At 39.6% G+C, this 21210-nt stretch overlaps 1 protein-coding gene and 1 long non-coding RNA gene across 2 annotated transcripts; both read right to left on the minus strand.

The window, feature by feature from the left end:
• Positions 1-826: 826 nt before the first annotated feature.
• LOC124267108 lies at positions 827-11758 on the minus strand. The gene is made up of 3 exons (XR_006895950.1): positions 11653-11758; positions 4686-4778; positions 827-1037 (listed from the first exon to the last, which is right to left on the minus strand). It is a non-coding gene; the product is annotated as an uncharacterized LOC124267108 (long non-coding RNA).
• A 664-nt stretch (positions 11759-12422) lies between these two features.
• LOC124267220 (beta-1,4-N-acetylgalactosaminyltransferase bre-4-like) lies at positions 12423-13000 on the minus strand (the record flags this gene model as incomplete). Its single annotated transcript, XM_046702137.1, has 2 exons — positions 12423-12614; positions 12845-13000. Coding segments are annotated over 2 exons (348 nt in total), but the record flags the coding sequence as incomplete, so codon positions are not given.
• Positions 13001-21210: the final 8210 nt, after the last annotated feature.

A 21210-nucleotide genomic window follows, 5' to 3' on the forward strand; every position in this document is an offset into this window, starting at 1 on the left:
GGGATTCGAACCCGGGTCTTCGGCGTGACGAGCCAACGCTTTAACCATTAGGCTACCCCACCGCCCCTGTATATGCTTTGAAAAACAATGATATGATATATGTATCTACACCTGCTGAAGTGAAATGAATAAAAAGAATGTGAAAACAAACAAACAATCTATATAGCATACTAAATCGTATCGATTCATCGTTTCGTCATAAAGAAGCGACGTCATAACGAAGTTCTCTTATTCACAAGTTTCAGAATTCCTCTTACCAGTGAGCACCTGGACCCTGCTGGACTACGGAAGCGCGTGTAAAATATTGATTAGATATCCGATTATTTTTTGGTGTTGGTGCAAGAACCACGCGATGGTTTATATGGTATTACAACTATCTCCGAAGTAAGGTTGTACACATTGTTCCGTATCTTATATGGGAGTATTAAACTTTATTTGGCGTACTTTATCGGGTTTCATTTAGAGACTCGTGAAGGACTGAATTTCGACCGTAAAGAGTTGATCTAATGCAAATAATTAGTGGCATTTTACTCATGTCATCAGCACCTGAATGCTTACCTCTATGCACATAAACCGTAGACACTTTCTGTGCGAAACACGAAACGAGATCCAATTTGTTCTGAATTTCATCAAATTACTTTGGATTAATTCGTTAAAGGACATTGTTAACCAACTGCCAAACCAAAGTGATCTTAACAGGTTAGCTGATCGGAATGAGGTGACATGAACTAAGAATAGAGTTAGGCGCAATAAACCCTAACCCGAACACAATAAACACGAACAAGCGAGACGAAAACAGTAACCCTAACTGCGCTCAGTACACAGCATTATTGTTCAGTAAAATATACAAATTTTGAAGCATTCATAATTCGATGCCAAAATGCTTCACCCGAGTAAGTACTTCCGTTTGATTGACAGAAACATATATTCGGGTGTATAGAGGACGTTTTTCCACAGATATTAACCGATATAGCCGTTCCATACTGTTGAGACCGTCCTTGTCAAATCGTTCACGGCTTGTTCTATAGACAGCCATTCTGAAAATAAAACGTATGAAACATTATTACCTGACACAAAATATAATCCAGTACATTTACATTCATTAGTTGTGTTTTACTAAGTACTGTTTATATAAATTCTTTTTGTAAGAAAGGATATTTGAAAATGATGGGCATATTTAAACATCTTCCATTTTCAGGAAATGATCCATTTGAGAGTGTTTTAATCAACATACAAATATAATCCAAACCCCGACATCCGCCACCCCCAGAATATCACCCTCCATTTAAAAGTTTATTGATGGCTTTAATTTCCACTATAGACGAACAAATAGTCTTTAGTCCTACTCGGTCTTTACATTGAAAATTCAAGGTCATAGTGATCTGTTGCAATTAAATCTGGAATTCACCATGAAGGATACAATAACATCCAAGCTTTCTTTCTGGTTACGTGTTGTTATTTATAACACAACTTATAAATGTGTGTAAACGTCAGTGCTTATATTCAATTGAGTGTTTTAACATACCTACATTTTTATTCCACGAGTTCCACAGATAAAGAAACCGGGACACACAGAGATTTGGTCATTCCAAAGGGAACTGCATGTATTCCCAAAAGGAGGATATTTCCATGAGAGCGAATTTGTAAGCTGTGCCTCACCATAAGAATAGCAACCAAGGATGTGAGAAGCAAATACAGATACAAGTGAAGACATCTGTACTTGAATGTGTGTTCACATATTGAAAATGTAACTGCATATTTTAAATGTAATTTGTTAGCAAAGAAACCTACTACTTGTCTGTATTGTTCACTGTCAACAATTTCCTAATACTGTGAGTGAGTCAGTTTAGTTTTACGCGGCACTCAGCAACATTCCAGCTATCATTACGGCGGTCTGTAAGTAATTGAGTCTGGACCAGACAATCCAGTCATCAACAGCATGAAGATCGATCTACGCAATTGGGATACGGCGGAATGTGTCAACAAAGTCAGCGAGCCTGACCACCCGATCCCGTTAGTCGCCTCGTACGACAAGCATGGGTTACTGAAGACCAAATCTAACCCGGATCTTCACGGGTCCCGGGTCTATATGGAACGAAAGTGGGTTCCAGTAGCTGAACGCAAATGAAATGTAAATAAATACAAACATGTTTTCTCATTTTGTTTGTATGAATATAAGCTAATTATCTTAGCAAAATGCCCACATTGGTCCTAAACACCATTTCATAAAGGCTTGACAATGCGCCTTGATACAAAGGACTGTTAACTTTGAATGAGATTGGGTAGAAAGCGGAAAGGTTCTTTGTCTTTCAGTAACCATGACAAGTCTCGAATGACGTTATATGCTGTAATGAAGCAGGCGTCTCCCAGTCGGGGGTTACTTGGGCTCTATTTCTTAATGGCAATATGACGCATTTTCTAAATGTTCAGTTATTTATTTAGCATTGTATCAGTAAGAGCAAGAATAAGCACTCATGCACAGGACGATGGAGTCGACTATGGACTATCATTTTTACTTTGATTTCATCGATCGAATTCGCCCGAGTGTGTTAGTATATGATGAAAGTCCCTTCTATGCCTTTTGGATCCTTTGACCTAACTAGGAAAATCGCTATTAGAGTTTGCCTAGCGAAATTTAAATTGCCCCTTCATTGTTAACATGTAATTTCATGACAGGGATGACTATATACAGTGAAGAAACAGACTATGGCCAATACGAATCTATTCACAGGACCAGTACAAGATAAATGAAAACTACGTGTATGTATCTTTACCAGGACAATTAGAAACAGATACAGAGAAGAATTAACAATTACATCTGCAGAAATGAACAAGTTGAAAATTGACACAATACAAATTCCGTCATTGTGTTGTAAAACTCACGTCGTTGAACTTCTCATGTTGGATGATTCATGTAATATTGAGATCGACCCGATTAAACCACCAGTCATAAATCCTCCCCCAAAAGCGATAATTGCTCCCCCAAGAGAGAAATTAAAGACCTCTTTAGCTGATATGGGTAGTCCAGATGTCATCATGAAAGTGGACAAGCCCACAGACTGGGTCAGTTCATTGGTGAAAATTGAAAAATCAATTGATCCTAAACATCTAAATAAGGTCATAGAACGTGAACACTTACACCTACTAACTATATCGCGGAAATTACAATCAGGATATCGGGACGAAAACGTACTCTAAGATTGAGGCAAACTCGGAAAGTGAAGCTGGACGAACTGCTCGCACTATTGTTTACACGGTTTTGCAGATTCTGTTTCCTCAGAATGCCGTTTGGGATCAAATCCGGTCAAGAGGTATTGCAGAAACAAATTTATCAGATATTTTAGGATCTTAAGTTTGAGAATGACACAGATGACATGTCGATATGGGACATCACACCGGAAGGGCATGACCAAAGGCTCTAAGAAGAGTATTTCTGCAATGTAAGGAAATCAACCTTACACAAAAGCAAGTGCAAGATTCCAGTACAAGAAATTATCAACCTGGGCCATAAAAAAATAAGCAATCAGCAAAATGCTGCCACAAGGAAAACAATGAGTGGAACAACTGTTTGGATTTGTCAGCTTCATTGCAAAAGATATTCGTAATCTGTACTGAGGTAAGAGAACCAATGACACCACCGTTGAAGAAAGAATATGAATTCCTCTGGTCTTTGGACCTGAAATCGCAATTTCTCGCGGAGGACCTGTTCCATTATTGAAGTTGCATGACATCACCAAACCGTTGGTAGTACCATGTGATGCATTCATGTTTGGCCCGGGAGCTGTCCTTCATCAGCCAATGTATTGCACATGCATCAAAGTTCAAGGACTGAAGCACAATAGCGATGTGCACAGATAGCTAAAAAGGACTACGGGCAGGTGTGTTCAGCTTAGAACAATTTCACCAGTACACCTGTGGTAGAGATATCAATGTAACATCAGACCACAAACCATCGGGATCCATACTGAAGAAGCCTCTGACCAAGACCACCTAGATTACTGAGGATCTTACTCAGGTTAGAGAAGTATATATATTGGTTCAACTTGATGCACAGACCAGGAAAGGAGATGGTACTGGGTGGCACACTCTCAAGGCCGCACATGCAGTGATGGTGAAAACCAAGAAGATTACATTACGTACTATGCACATACTCTCACTTGAAACCTGTCGGTTACAGATGCAAAATTAGCAAAGATGAGGATATGAACTTTCTGAAGTCAATCATTCGATATGGATAGCCTGATAACAAACCATCTGTTCTCAGTAGAGTTTTGACTCGTACACAATTTTAATGACCTTCCAGTATCTGTGCAGTATTAGTTAAGCACGTTGATTGGAGGGACTTTCTTTTAAGTTCTACATGGTTTTGGACGTCACGGTTATTTGAGGGGCTCTTTCTTGGTCTAACGGTCTGAAACCAACCCTGCAAAATATGCAAAAATATTCGCGACTTGTCCTACACATGAACAGGACTGTCACAATTTGTTGCCTAACACGTTTTTGTCCCACGTACATGACCTGGACAGTTTGTTTTTGTCGAAGTGTATTCAATGTAGCATATCGCCTTAAATATCTTTTTCAATGAATAGAACATTGCGTATACCAATGTCATTTTTCTTGCTTTGAAGAGTATATCAATATCATATCTATTGTTGTGCAAAGTGGACAGCGCCAACTCTACTTACTCTTGGCTTGTGTGATGGGGATCTTTCTTATGCGTCAAATTAGTGTAACGAGGATATTTGCTGTGTTCATACGGCATTTTCTTCTTCGACAATCTGTAAATGATTATATATACATACAAAATAAGTATTCATACCATAGTGTGTTCGATATTGCAACTGATTTATTTCTTCTCAAGCACTGTTTTGTACATGGGTATGATTTAATAACGTATTCCTTTATGCAACAGCTCTACCTTCAACCGTTGCATACAAAGTCAGTGATATAACTGCAAGACCTTTATAATATACGATTATATCTCATTACATATGTTTATTAAATTCTTAGATTCACAAATGCCATGAACAATTCAATCTGATGTTGACAAAGACCAAATAGAGGTATCCTTTACGAGCTGGATTCAACAAATTTGCTTGCCCGACAGAAAACAACACTGGACTCAGACGTCGGGAAATGGGTTATTTCCACCCCTGAATAGGCATGCTCCAGGCTTGCCAGTCTACTGTGGCTGTTGCACGTGCCATGAGATGCAGTATACGGACAAATCACAACCTGAAGACACGTGAACATCAAACGGGTACGACAGGTCAGGACGGCCATGTGTGACGTCATATGCCGAGGACAATCAAATTTGGCTGCGTCATTTGCGTAATCATTTTACGGCCAGAAAGTTATTCAGAATCACGCTGTATAGGGGTCGCGCAACTGCCCAGACAATACGAAACAGCTTGCGCGCTGCTTATCTTCGAATTTGTGCCAAGAGTACACAGGTAAACCGTAATGAACGTCTACGCTCTTCACAATTGCACACGAAATGTCCGTACTTCACCGTAATACCAAATCCTGACCTAGTGTACACTCATCGCGTCAATAAACCACCAGATGTATCCACCCGCAACACATTTGTTTTCTACAGTACAACCAGAATTATTGAGAATTTAAAGATTGTATTTTTTTTTTCACTCATTACTCACGTATTAAATGTGATTATTAGCAGAACATAACTTCAGATTCAAAGACAGGTGAACAGTTAGTATTTTGTCAAGTCACCATGGGCAGCAATGCATGCCTTAATGCGGCGGGGCATACTACTGATCAAAGAAGTTAGAAAGTCGTGGTCCACACTGTCCCAATATCGGACCACCTCTTCTTTCATTTCAGCAATATTTGTCAGATTTTTCTTATTGACACTTTCCTTCATAAGTCCCCAAACATTTTCTATTGGATTAAGGTCAGGGCTATAGCTTGGCCAATCTAATAATGTCAGATTTTGGGTCCGAAACCAGGCCTGTGAATGCTTTGAACGATGTTTTGGGTCGTTGTCCGGCTGGAAAATCCAAAAATGTCCATAGGACACATGAGCAGATGGAAGTAAATGTCCTTCGAGAATATCTGTGTACCGCTCACTGTTCATATTCCCTTCAAATACACAGAGGGGCGTTGCCCCTAACACAGATATGCCACCCCACACGTTAAATTTCGGACTGTACTTTGGGCGTTGATACAAAGGTTTCTCAGCTTGTTTGGTCCAGAATTTCAGTGTATTAGGAAACAGCCACACAGAACTTTCATCTGAGAAAATCACATTGTCCCAGTTAAAATTTCTATGCTGTAAGCACCAGTTCAACCTTCGCTCCTTTTGTTCAGGTTTCATGATCGGTGATGGAATTCCTCGACTTTTCTGCCAACCCATTGCATGCAGCTCAGTTCTAATTGTCTCCTTACAGACAGCCACAGTTCCTCTATCAATCATATCCAGCCTTAAGTTTTCTAAACTCCTTCGTTTGTTTTTAGAAAGAAGAATACTAAGCCGCCTCCTGTCACTGACAGTCAATTTTCTGGGCCTACCTGCGCCTCCCTGGTGCTCAATGCCATATCCATTTGCAATATTTTTCAAAACACGATAAACAGTAGACAAAGGGATGCCTGTTCTACTTGAAATCACCTTAGCTGATCTGACGTCCTTGTTATAATACTCTAAAATCAACTTCCTCTTCTCTAAATCATCCATACTGAGGATCACTGAAAATGTCGTCTGCTAGCAAGTAAACAAAGGGGTATAACTCTTCACAAACTAATGAAAACGGATTAACGGAGTTGTCTCTCTTGAATGAAACCAAGCACTTGATAGCTAGTCAAGGTAGTAGTATATACAATGATGGTACGGGACCAGGTCCCCCCAAGGACTCAATTTACAAAACTGAGCCCTTGGGGGAGGCACAAATCCCGTACCATCATTGTATACACTACTATTGAGTTGCATGCAAAATTCGAAAATCGGTCGAATAGTTTCTGAAATATTGACTTTTAAGTGAGCATGGGGTCGGTCGGGAAAAATCAAGGGCTTTTATAAGAATCTCATTTTCGCTTGGGCTACCCATTTTTTCAGCAACCACAAACCCCATATTCGACCCGATACCAAGACAGGTATGCAAAAAACTGGCACCACACAGACTGTTTCCATAGCCGACAGCAAATAGTCTAGTCTTACCCCAATTGTATAGTTTTCTAGACAGACCCTCCGACAGCTCGCCTAGTATTTTTGCAGATGCACAGTCGCGGGTTTGGGGTTGCAAAAGACGAATGGAGTCGTAGACTTATCTAGGCCCGTTTCCGTATTCCAACTGCCGGAAAGTAAGGTGCACGCCCGGATGAAAAAAAACCCCGCATGGTTCGTATACCCTACTACAATACTTTTTTCCGAATAGGCTGCATTCCACACATTGACTTCTCAATAAAGTGTTAGTTTTTGCTACGATTGTACAGCAAATCGTAGCAAAAAGTAGCACTGTCCTGGGATTGTGCGGTAATTTCTTTCCCCACTGGATTTCCTGGATTTGCAGTGGGATGGAGGAAAAACCGGCCTTCCCAGGAAAAAATGGGATAGGATTGGGATTTCCATATAGACATATAGGAAGTATGAAAAATATAGGAAAAATTTCAACATGCCTCCGAAAAAAGAACTGTCGCAAGACCAAGTCCAAGAAACACGTGCACTTCCAGGTGTGCTGTCGGCAGCCGAGACCAAAAAGCATTTCGTGAAATGACTAAACATTCACGAAATGACTAAGAAGTTTTTCCATTTCCCAGGCAGAAAGAATGGTGAAGAGAATCCGAGTTGAACTGAAGGCAGGACAGGTGGGTGACAATGTTGTTGTGCCCATCCCACTGGTGGACCGTGGAAGGGGAGATCCAACAGACAGAGTAGTAGACAGAGATGACAATGACATGTATTCGAAGACTGCAATCCTCAAGGGAAAATATTCCCGTTGCCAGTTCGATCTCTGTACCCAGAAGCTGCTGACAGAGACAGATGTGGACACAGAGTAACATGTTTCTCTGAGAGAATCTGTGACGCAGTCATCTATGTGTGATGGACAGGCGTTTGTGACGTCTGGCTGCTGAAGACAAAGCAAGTGTCAAAACAAACAAGTGTAAATGCTTCAAAGCCAAGCTGAAGTGCAATAGTCGCTGCAACAACAGTTTTAACTGTTCAACGAAGAAGTGGTTTGAAATTGTGATCCAAGTGATGTTCAAGTTATGGTCCCATTAGTTATATGTGACATAACATCTAATTTCGTGAATTATATGTCAATATAGCTTGTTATCAAAACTTTCTTGTCTGTTATTAGTCACTTGTATCTTCACAACATCATTTCATTCATTTCGTGAAATGACTTAACCTCTAAATCTGGAAATTTTAGTTATTTTGCAAAATGACTGATTTCACAATAAGTGGAGCTGACTGTAACATATATACTGAGAGTACACCATGTTCCAGTAAAAAGATCAAATCTATATCATGTCCTTGGTATCTTTACAGATTAAAATATTTTATGCAGCAAAGAGAATTCGGGTGATCATAGCACAGTCAGACTGGTTAAGTTCGTCGTCATTTCGGGGTCATTTCCCCATTTACACGCAGCCCAGATAGTGAATGGGACTTCTCACAGGAAGAACTGCCTACGAGCGTGTCATGAGGGCTGTGCTATGGATGGAGAACCTGGCATTCTCCTGATCAGCAGCAAGAGATCAGGAGGTACCAAACAATGGCTAGTCGGACAACAATATGCTTGGCATGCAAGCGAGACATTTCAAAGGCGAGATACGCATATTTGCCATGTTTTTCCTGAATCTTGTCAATCACATTGCTGTCAAAAGGGACAGAAAAATCTGTGATATAAATAATTCTATGGCTTGTATAAAAAGGACTTGGATGTGTCCGAAGCTGTATATGGGGATATTCCCAAGAATTTTATCATTGTCATTTTCCATGACACACCCTACATAATCTGGTTTGTACTGTGGATGGACTTCAGAGTTAAAGCTACAAGCATGGCGAAGACGGTAATAAAAGGACCGAGCAACGTCATCATGTTGCATAAGATTCTGTGTCTGTGCCAATGCTTGGCATCCACTTAGAAGATGCTGGACGGTCTCATTAAATTCATTACGCAATCAACATTTCATATTTACATTTTGAGGTAACATCACACGTTGACGGTTATGAGTGGGACGTGACTGGTCCTGAGCAACAAATAGAAAGTCTTCTGTTTCACTTTTCGGGTAAGCCAACTTCATCCACGCTGTTGCTCAGTCTTTTCTACGACGTACACTCGGTGCAGCGGTCGTTCACCGAGTCTTCCCTTCAAACACTGAGCCTGTCCTTCACTTGGTTGACACTCATTTCTGTACCGTCCAGCAGTACAGAACCGTCAACAAAATCAATATTGACGTTGAAATTTTGTCCAACAGCCTTGGCTCTTATTAGATAGCTGTGGGATGCTTTGTTTTCATCAAGAGTTTTGATATGCTTCACAAGGATCATTAGACAAATAAATGTGTGCAAAAGTGCACAATAAAATTATGTAATGTATAAATGCGAAGAGTCTCCACGTTAATCGAACCACTCCCTCCCTATTAGAGTTAATAAACATAAACGATATAGGGAAGAGCGATGGTGGTAGGCTTTATTGTCTGACATGATTCTTCTTGTGAGGGTGTCAGTACTCTTGATTCGCCCAATCAACAATTCCAAAAGAATATGTGAGGACACATTCTCTTCCCACAGAGGTTACTTGTCATATCTTCCTACGAACCCCTGTTCTAATACGGCCCTTTCATGGTGCGAGTGTTCAGGATTCGTGATTGGTTGCAATCAGATTTAGTTGTGCAATCAGCGACGTTGTTTCAAATGTGATCAATCGCAAGGCCTCGGTAATTTCCGTATGCTTCGGGGAAACTAAAATCTCTTCCCCTGCGCGATGCGCAAACGTTTCTTCTAGACAGAACTCAGTTGTGTAATGGCGGATCAATGGCGTCTCCATCGCCCTCGTTGACAACGGACAAGCTAGCCATTAAATGTTTTGTGTGTCACATATGTCCCCGTCAGAGGAGGGATATTTGTGGCCCCATATTTACTTGCATTAGTCCAGTTAGATCTAAGTCGATGTAACACGTGTTCTGATTGGATAGAAAGAACGGAGATAATTTGTGTTGCGATTTTTTGCCGCTAGGGGATTTTACGGGAACCGGGAAAGATGGCCGTATTAGAACAGAGGTTCGTAGGAAGATATGATAAGTAACCTCTGTGGGAAGAGAATGGTGAGGAGTCAAGCTGCCAAACACGGTCACCCATCCAAGTACTCTCCGCGCCCAACGTTGTTTAACATCACCACATTATATGGGCACTCTGGGTTTTTCTGTAACCTTCATCCCTACATATGTATAGGCCTTCCACAAGACGGTCAATAAATCCTCAACCAAGTAAATTAACTGATCCTTCTTCTTCTATCTTGCCACGTTTCAGATGAAGAGTATTGTATTTGTCGAATCCGAGGGACATATTGTCAATGTGATAAAAGCTTTACTGAAATAAATATTAGGTTCAGTTTTAACTGAAACCTGACAGATGGAGAAAATGATTGTCAAGCTGATAGCTGTCTATAAGTCAAATAGACATAATGACCTTTGTCTCTGCTTATAAGGCACTGTCTATCATAGCAAGAAATAAATTAAAATGGTATTTTATCGTGTATATTGATGTAGTTGTTTTCCAATTTCTCATTGTCATTGACCACGTTTGCTATCGCGACAAAAGATGTTCATACAAAAACATTTCTGACGATGTAAGAAATAGCAAATACAGCAAAGTGCGCGTTGTACACAGCATTTGGATTTGCGTCGGCAAATGATATAACCAGTTCTAATCGTACCCAGTGTGAACGTTTCGGGGGGGTAGTAAAAAACTGAACGATTCTTTTCAAGGAGTGACCGCCTCTGTGGTGTAGTGGTTAGAGCGTCCGCCCGGGGAGCGGAAGGTCGCGGGTTCGATCCCCGACCACGTCATACCAAAAGACGTTAAAATATGGTACTTGTTGGTCCCTGCCTAGCGCTCGGCATTAATGGGTACAACAAGGACTGGTCGGCTCGGAGTCAGTATAATGTGTCTGAGTGGGGTATTCATGCTTCACTGCGGCATGGTATCTCAGTGGGCTAGCACTATAAAACCAGCTTCAGTCTGGGCTAGTACAAGCAGTCGCACATACGCATACACACGCATGCACGTCGTCATATGAGCGAAATATTCTCAAGCATGACGTAAACCCAATTTCACCTCACCTCACCTATTTAAGGAGTACTGCAGTGTTCACAGCGATTCATATACTGGACAACAACAGTTAGGGATATATGTAAATTTTGAAATTATGAATAATGATCTATTTATTCATTGACACTCTGATAAAATATCAATCATTAAAATACCAATATCCCTAACTTATTTTGTCCAGTATATTAATGGTGAAACAATTGTGATTTGTCAGTCAACCTAAACTTGGTGACACAGATAGGAAAACTACTGAACAGGTCCCTTACTGACATTTATAAAAATAGTATATTCCTGAATTGCACTTGTCGTATGGTGTTTAAAAACAGATACAGATACATATTATTGGTGAAAAGTCCTACCTGTGAAACAAGTCATCATCTTCACCTCCCCACATGAAGAACAAGTTAGAGTAACCGTTGATGGTCGAGAAATATGTCTTATTGAAAGTGACCACACCACCAAAGTGATTTCTGTACAATGTCCTGGAATCACATATGTGAGTAATGCTTAAAGCACTGCATGCGAGTAGTCTAGTCACATGGCAGTTTATCAGATTGTAGTTGGGGTGAGTGACCTGACTTGGAATACTCAGTTCAGGTTCAGACAGTTAAACCGTGGCCTTATACATCAGATTACCCAACCACCGAAACACGTTAGATACAAGAACATTTTGCTTTTTCAATATTTGAAAGTTTCATTCTGGCTAGGCTCAAAAAGTATCTGTCCTATCAATATAATATATGAAAGATGAAATGCATCAAACACCAACGCATAAACACACCAATCAATCATGAAAGTACACTGTCACCATTACAATGTTCGCTCATCTTAATTATCATTTCTGGCTTATCCTTGCAACCAAACGTTGCCTGCTGTATAATGGGCATATGTTCTCTATACTTAATAAAATCTGTCCGTCTGTAATGCTGTAATGTTTTCTCCGTGTAAAAACCTTGTAACAAATGTTATGTGTGATACCAACAACACTGGATGATAGTTATGACAACGAATGGTCGACCCCCCTGATCCTGTCTTGAAAGTGACAAGATGAACAGTGATCCTACAAAATTTTCCTGATTCAATTTAATTGGGCACTATATTTTTTGCAGAAAGGATGGCAAAGAGTTGACTACCTGTAATTCTTAAAGGCAAGTTTTTGAGAGTGATGCAAAGCCTTCTCCCCACAGAAGTAGGTATTCCGCTCACTCTCAGGCACCAAGTCGACATCATGGAAGGTGAAACAGTCAAAATGACACAGAGCCTTGGCTTCAAGGTAACCAATGTTTTTAATCATTCCTCTGTTAAAAGGAGTACCATTTTCCTGAAAATATAACACGTATTATTCGTTGCTTGTCAGTAGAGTACCTCATAACAAAAACAAAAAGATCAGAATCATTCAGGTCTATTCCCCCGCCACATATTTCATTTCTAAATATCTTAAAACGGAAAATTGAGTAGTGGGATTCATTATGAAGTCGAACATTGTTTGTGGTATATGACAGTGGGTTAGCGAGCACATGTCGTTAGCTGTGAGGTTTGCAGTCAACTCACCTGCTCCACCACAAAAATGGCATACTCCGCTTGTTGCTTCTGAAGCACTCTGTGGAGGTTGTTGAGGAGGATCTTCAGGTTCACCTCTCTGTCTCTATATGGAATTATTATGGCAAGTCGCTGTGGGAAAGCACATCCGGCGGGCTGGTGGTATCCCCAGGGAAAGTGTTGCGGGTGCATTCAAGGTTCTCTCAAGATCAAGCCATGGAAGTGATTCGTTTATTATTCGTCGTGTCTCTCCTGAATTATGAAAAGTATTGTAACATTCTTTGATCAGAGGTAGCCATGGCTCGTATCTTAACCCAAAATATTAGTGACCCAAATACATGAAGACTATCACACATCAGACAGATCTCGTACATTTGGAAATATAGATGTTTCAGAAATGATTATTGATCTAATATATATTTTAATTCATATAATGATATAGGCAATCTCACCCGAGTGTCCTTTGATATCAAATATATCACCACGAGTTGATAAAGTAACAAATATCCGAGGTTTGCCGGGGATAGTTTTACTTTTATCAACGAGTGTTGATATATTTGATATCAGAAGACACCAGGGTGAGATTCTATTTATCATAAGAATAAACTCTTCATAGTTTTCAATGAAAAAATGTACATCTCTGAACACAGTACTGCCATTAGACTGCAATGCAGCGATGTCATAGCATTGTGACGTCATCGTACACGTGTTACACCTGCTATCAACCTGATAAATATAATCCTACACATGTTACACCTGCTATCAACCTGATAAATATAATCCTACACGGGTTACATCTGCCATCAACCTGATAAATATAATCCTACACATGTTACACCTGCTACCAGCCTGATAAATATAATCCTACACATGTTACACCTGCTACCAACCTGATAAATATAATCCTACACTTGTTACACCTGCTACCAACCTGATAAATATAATCCTACACGTGTTACACCTGCTATCAACCTGAAAAATATAATCCTACACATGTTACACCTGCTACCAACCTGATAAATATAATCCTACACGTGTTACACCTGCTATCAACCTGATAAATATAATCCTACACATGTTACACCTGCTACCAACCTGATAAATATAATCCTACACGTGTTACACCTGCTATCAACCTGATAAATATAATCCTACACATGTTACACCTGCTACCAACCTGATAAATATAATCCTACACGTGTTACACCTGCTATTAACCTGATAAATATAATCCTACACGTGTTACACCTGCTACCAACCTGATAAATATAATCCTACACGTGTTACATCTGCTATCAACCTGATAAATATAATCCTACACGTGTTACACCTGCTACCAACCTGATAAATATAATCCTACACGTGTTACATCTGCTATCAACCTGACAAAGAGGAATGCGATAATCCCGAAAATGTGGTTCCAGAAATGTCATCTACCTGAATCTTCTGTATATGCGCCAAGACAAATGTCGGCACATATTGGTAACACAGAAGCCCTTATGATCAGTACATATTACATTGTCTTTTGTAAGAAACGCCCGCGTTTCTGTGGTACCATCCTTTCTATTAAATGGAATAAGTGAATCCTGTTTGAAATGGATGATATAGCACAGTCAGCTAATTCAAGTATAAATAAACGATTTTTGTCCTGGTAAAGGAACAATTCAAAGATTCAATCAAAGATTCAATGCATGATGAAAAATAAAATTCCTTAGGATTGGGTGTGAAAAGATCTGACATACAAAATTCTGACATCTATAATACCACCGTTTTGTTATATGAATCCTAGTTCACAAGGATACCAAACTCTAGTGGTGAGGCAGAGCTTACGAGTATGACGCTATCATTTCATTCAGCTCATTTTCTGGGTAAAATGTGACTATAACAGCTTGTTACAAAGGCTCGCCGAGGTGGGGTTATGATAATAAACAGTCATCGGGGTTACAAATGAGCTGACTCTTATGCCAGCTCTAACAGGGTTCACCACAATTCTCTTTGTATAATGGTGAATAATCATTCCAAGTTTGCACCTTTGAAAAGAAATTGAAATTAAAGTAAGAAACAAAAAGACAACTCACTAAGGTTGTTCTGCTGACATGGAAGAAGACTTTGAGAATGAACAGGGAAAACGCATGACTGCTCAGTTTCTCGTCTCAGGTCTCCCTCCGAAATACTTATTTCCTTTCCAAAAGGGTTGAAACGTGCTTGTTCGTCGCCCCTTGTCTTGTGGCTGACAAAGTTGTGATTCTTTAAATGCTGGTAGTGGTATACAGCAAAAACCAGAAGGTTCATAAAACATACAACCAAAAGACCTTTGAATTGTCTCTTCATCATTGTCAACAATCTTCTCAATTTCAAGCCGCCCAACTTGTTGAAAGGTGTTCTCAAACAGCCTATACAGATGATATTTGACGTACGATTATGTATCGAGTTTCCGCATATCTACTCACAGCTACTGGTATTTTCTTGACACACATATGGTCGTCAGGATGGTGTTTCTCTGTTTGTAGTCGTCCTTTGTCTGTAACCAAACCTGAAAGTGCAAGAAGATGTTTAGTGCACAGGACCAATTACAGTAAATAGCATTTGTTTGAAACGTCTATGGGCCGGTGGTATGTATCTTTGCAAAAAACAGGTCTCAAAAGCTGCAGCCGTGGCAAATGTGTGGCAGTTCAATCGAACAGAAGCAAACATTGAACTAAAACAGTAGGTTGTGAACGAACGAGGTCTGAGATCTCGCAAAGGTCTATTTCTGATCAGAACTGCCAAAGGGGTTGGGGGTGGGGAGGTAATAAAAGCCAGTGTGGAGAGATGATATCAAAATCAATATTAGCAATATCAATATCTGAGTTCATGTGCAGGAACCTTCTTGGGTTTCGTATAAAACAGTTCATCTCAAAGTGGCTAAAACATTGGGAGTCATTGGTAGCATTGGAACTTAATTTAGTGATGTATTGAAGAGACAATATAATGTGGCGTTGTTTTATAGTTGATTTATTTGGCTCCACAAAGAGGCTATCAACAGGAGAAGTCCGAAAAGCATTAAGGCATAACATGAGTCCTTGGTGGTGTATTGTGTCCAGATTACTCTTGCAGGCTCCTGCAGAGGCAGTGGAACCATAGTCCAATTTAGAACGTATCAGCGACCTATACAAGTGGAGAAGTGTTGTTTAAAAAATATCCCAAACGTTTGGCTTTGTTACAAATCTCAACTCGATTGCCATCTATAAACGATCCTTTTGATGTTTATATTTTCGACAAACATAGGAGAAAGTGTCCTGTTGTCTAAATATGATCGAAAATATTGGTGTCTGTGTGTGTGTGCGTGCGTGCGTGCGTGTGTGTGCGTGTTTGTGTGCGTGCGCACAACAAACACACTTATTCATAAGCATGTTGTCCCATGCCATTCCCCCTTTTGACTTGGACAGCATTTACGGGTGAATGTCGTTTCTGGTCAATGACTTGTCATTGAATGAGTGAATAAGTGAGCGAGTTTATATGTATCGGCAATATCTCAGCCATATCATGACGAACAATTTAAAAAATAGAGATGAATACATTTTGAAAGTCTGTCGAGGATGGACAGTAAAACTACCAAAGTATCACAGATTGTAGGTATTAACTAATGAATAAGTGGGAGAAATCTTTCCCATCCACTAGAGTTCAACAAGAGTATGAAAAAAGCAACGGAAATGGAAAATTGACAAGTATATCCAAAAAGACATTAAAACATTAAAAATGTGGCTATGTAGCCATTTGGCGTTACCGACACATTATCTTTTAAACTCATGTTCTTTATCTTAATAGCGAAATATATCCCATGTTAAAAAAATTATTAGGCGTGATATAACATCAACATTTATATGAAAACTGGGAAATATGGTTAATAGCGCCATTTCAAAATCTGCGTGAGTTGGAAGCAGCTTTCCACAAAGAATGGCGACAGTTTCCTCTGCCACAGTACGCGGACTGATGGGGGCTATCCGACGTAGGGTACAGGCAGTTATCCAAGCACCAGCTGCAGGAGGGAACACTAAATGTTGATTGTCAGGGGAGGAAATAACCCATTGCCCGACGCCCGAGTCCAGTGTATTTTTCTGTCGGGCAAGCAAATTTGTATATCACACTGTACCGGTGTCCAGTTGATATTCCAATGTTAATTATGTTGTTTATTTTTAAAAATCAACAAGAAAACGGCCGGTATAGTGGGAAAATGATCAGGGCAAGTGATTTTACATGTGCCACTGTACCGGAGGACACTAACAATTTTAAAGTTATTTCCACCCCTGATTGTACATCAGTCCTAGGTTACATATATACGTTTTTTGTCTCATCACATACACGCCATGTTGCCTGGTCGTCTCTCAAGCACCATTCGTGTAACAGGTATCATTTTCAGCCTAAACAGATGCTTTTTGTAGTGCCTTATCCATTATTAAAACGTTGAAGGGAACTATCCTTTTTGTGTAGTCATGACGTGATCTTACAGAACAAAACATGCAGCTTTACCAACGTACTGTGCGTGCACGCCAGCCGAAACATACAGCTTACCGTGGGTGCTTAACGTGTTTCTAGGTGTATAGTGCCGTAGCACATATATAAACACAAAAACCACACGAGTGGTTCTTCGACATGTTCCCTCTAATGTGAACGGCTGTAGGTGAATTCGTAGACCAGACTGGTTCGTAGACATGGAAATCCAGTGGATTCGTAGGCGGATTGAGTGGTGGATTCGTAGACGTTAGTAAAATGGGAAAAGTTCAACCTCAATGATGATGAAAATCGATATTATGACTTTAATGTAACCGAAAGGTGTTTGCATTTAATCAGTATGGGTAAAAGTTACTAGTAGAAATCATCATACCTTGATCGGCACTTTCTACCGTGCTGATAAGAGTAATCGTTACTGGGATCTTATTGATATGTCAATTGGAAACGCATCTGATTTAGACATAGATATGGTAATTACGGGGGATTTTAATATTGATTATCTTAGTAATAAAAAACAGCGTCGCATAAATGTTGTTTGTTTAAACCAAAAGATATGTATTAGGTAAGATATGTATTATGTATGGCCATTTTCATTGACTTTAGTAAAGCATTTGATATGGTTTGGCAAAACGGCCTCATACAAAAACTCCAAAAATATGCCATTAACGGCAGAATTCTAAATTTCATCCACTCTTTCCTTAATAATAGACAGATAATCCTCAAATCTCACAACACCCTTTCGGACCCCCATCCCCTAGAACATGGGACCCCCCAGGGCAGCATATTATCACCAACACTTTTTAATTTCATGATCAAAGACATATTCCCAGATAAATGGCCTGAAATTTCAAAAGCCAAATTTGCCGACGATATTTCTTTCTGGACTTCCTCCACTTCTGTCAAACAAGTTTCTACAAAATGCCAAAAAATGCTTAACCATATTCAAAATTGGGCCCAACAGTGGGGGTTCCTCATTAATGTTAAAAAAACCGTGGGCATACTATTCAAAACACAACGAATGCAAAATTATACACCGAAACTGCACCTAAATAACCAAAAAATTGAATTCAAAAAGGAAGCAAAATTCTTAGGAGTAACTTTCGACCAACATATGACATGGACACCCCACATTCATAACCTGGTCAATTCTTGTCAAAAAGATCTCAACTTAATGAGAGCCATCAGCGGCACAAACTGGGGCGCCGACAAACACACACTTATCAACATATACAAAACGCTTATACTGCCTAAACTGGACTACGCCGCCCCGATTCTCCACTCCCTCTCCTCCTGTAACCTCCAAAAAATAAACTCCATCCAATATAAAGCCCTAAAATTAGCCCTAGGCACGAGGACTGGTACCTCCTTAAACACATTACTTCTACTCTCAGGCACCACTTCATTCACACAAAGAATCAACCAAACAACACTCACTTACTGGGCTGGGGCCCAACATAACCCACTATTTAAACTCGTCACACATAAATACAGCAATATAAAGAAATCAACACTTAAGAAATTCAAATTAAATCCCTTAAGAGCTCCATGCCTCACCCACCTCCATAAACTTCTACAGGCACAACAGCTAAACGATATACAACATACACATACAAGCTACATTCACGACATACCCCCACCCACCACAGACACCACCCTAGACAACATTCTCCAGCAGTTACCAAAAAACACCAACAAACCCACCATAACAAACATCACAAACAACTATATCAACAATAACCACCCTACACACCCCCATATATATACAGACGCTTCAATCAACCCAAACAAAACAACTGGTATAGGCATACATGTCCAACAACCAACCCTACTCCCCCCCCCCCCCAATAACAACCAACGTGCACTATACAAACCACACCTTAATACATACAGCAGAACTAACAGCTATCCTCACCGCACTGCACCTAATACCTACCCTCCCACAAACTAACTTCCTAATTCTCTCCGACTCACTAAACTCCATTAGGCAAATACATAACAAGTACTCCAAATCTCGCCCTGATCTCATTCATAATATCACAATCCAAACAAACTCACTTAAACGAGCAAATAAAAACATAACTTTCACCTGGATACCAGGCCATTCAAACATAATAGGAAACGACACAGCAGATACAGCAGCCAAATTAGCAACAACACACAAATCACCAAATATAAACTTTCATACATCCAAAACAGAAACTAAACAAATATTCTTCATACTGACTTTCAACACAACATAAACAACAACAAATCAACATGGGTTACTTCCATAATAAAATCACTCAAATACGTTTCAAACACCCCTAACTCTGAAACCAACCGTCCGATTTCGACTAATATTTACCTGTACATGTAGGCTGTAAGTTCTGATCATATCTGCCGATTTCAGTAATGTATCTTCAAACACAACAGAGGGTCAAATGACTATATTTTCCACACTACAGTTGCTATCGGTGCACGATGAAAGTAAGCAGTATGTGTCCCAAACGTTTGCTGATGTTGTATGCTGCATGTGGATAGTAACACCGTTTGGTACATATGTTGTTCATGCTTGTTCGAGGTAAATGAAATAGCATGTATCAAATGTACAGTAAATAATAATAACAAGAACAAGAAGTTAATTGGAAAGTACAGAAACAATGTGATGATAAAGGCTTACATGTAGAAGCCAGTGACAATGGATTACATTTAAAAGCCAGTGGGATGTACAGAGCAGGAGAGGTTGGACATGTTTATACAAGTTATCCAAGCAGTTAGGGTTGGTTGATGAGTTCGTCGTATGCTGAGGGGATGAAATAATCTTGATCAGGGGTCGGTGTCGTTTGACGTGGATGGCATAAGTTGATATCCGTTTGGTAAAGCCAGATTGTTTGCCAAGATTGTGTATTCTGTCCAGTTGATTTGGCGATTGAAGATGGTCTGAATGTCTTCTGAGATAGCTGATTTGTTGTCGAATTTGTTTGTTGATGCCTGGTGCTCTTTCTCTCTGGTGTTTACTGGCCTAGATGTTTTGTCAATGTAAGAATCTACATCGAAAGTGTCATTATCCACACAATACTACACAATCCTTTGTATCAAACCCATCTAACCCTGGACCATATGAATTCAAAGTTAACGAAAGACGAATTTCCCATTACTGGCAGTGATATGATCCCTATTCACAGTAGCCATTACTACTTTCAACATCTACATCACAGGTACAAGTGGCTAGATTGTATCAAACCAAAGGAGCCCTCATCGCTGCTCGAAATTATATTATTGTACTGTCTTCTTTAATTACACTATTTCCTTTTACATGCTAGTTTTATGTTCATATGTGTAATACTCGACAGCTTTAACTCTTCACAATGTTTTCATTTTTGTATTGTATAAATTGTTTTTGTCACGATATGGCTGAGATATTGCCGATGTGACGTTAAATATTAACTCACTCACTCACTCTATGACCACTGTTCATCACCTATCAACACTACTTAACTGTTAAATGTTGGCTTCTAACAGCACTAATTAACTAGATTTGGCTTCCATTCAGTGCTAATTAACTCTTAAGTGCTGGCTCCTATTTGTTCCATTGTTTTGCCTGCATCTTTGTTATCTTATTACTTTTGTTGTTGTTACATGTACATATATATGCTATTTGTCTCATATCATTCATTTACCTGATGAAGGGAGTAGGGATTTACTCCGAAACGTTGTGTTCCTCAAAATAAAGAAGTTAACATCCATAAATAATTCTCTTTCCAATGTTACACTGATTGATTTTTGCTGAAGTATTAACTTGTGTATAATGACGTATGTCCATTTTCGGAAGTGTCTTGTATAAATCATTTATATATACATGTACATGTATGTTCTTATGTAAATTATAGCTTTAGGTAATCATCTTG

The sequence above is a fragment of the Haliotis rubra genome, unplaced genomic scaffold (genome assembly GCF_003918875.1).
Source record: "Haliotis rubra isolate DU_JTF1 unplaced genomic scaffold, ASM391887v1 Scf13, whole genome shotgun sequence".
Lineage (NCBI taxonomy): Eukaryota > Metazoa > Mollusca > Gastropoda > Lepetellida > Haliotidae > Haliotis > Haliotis rubra.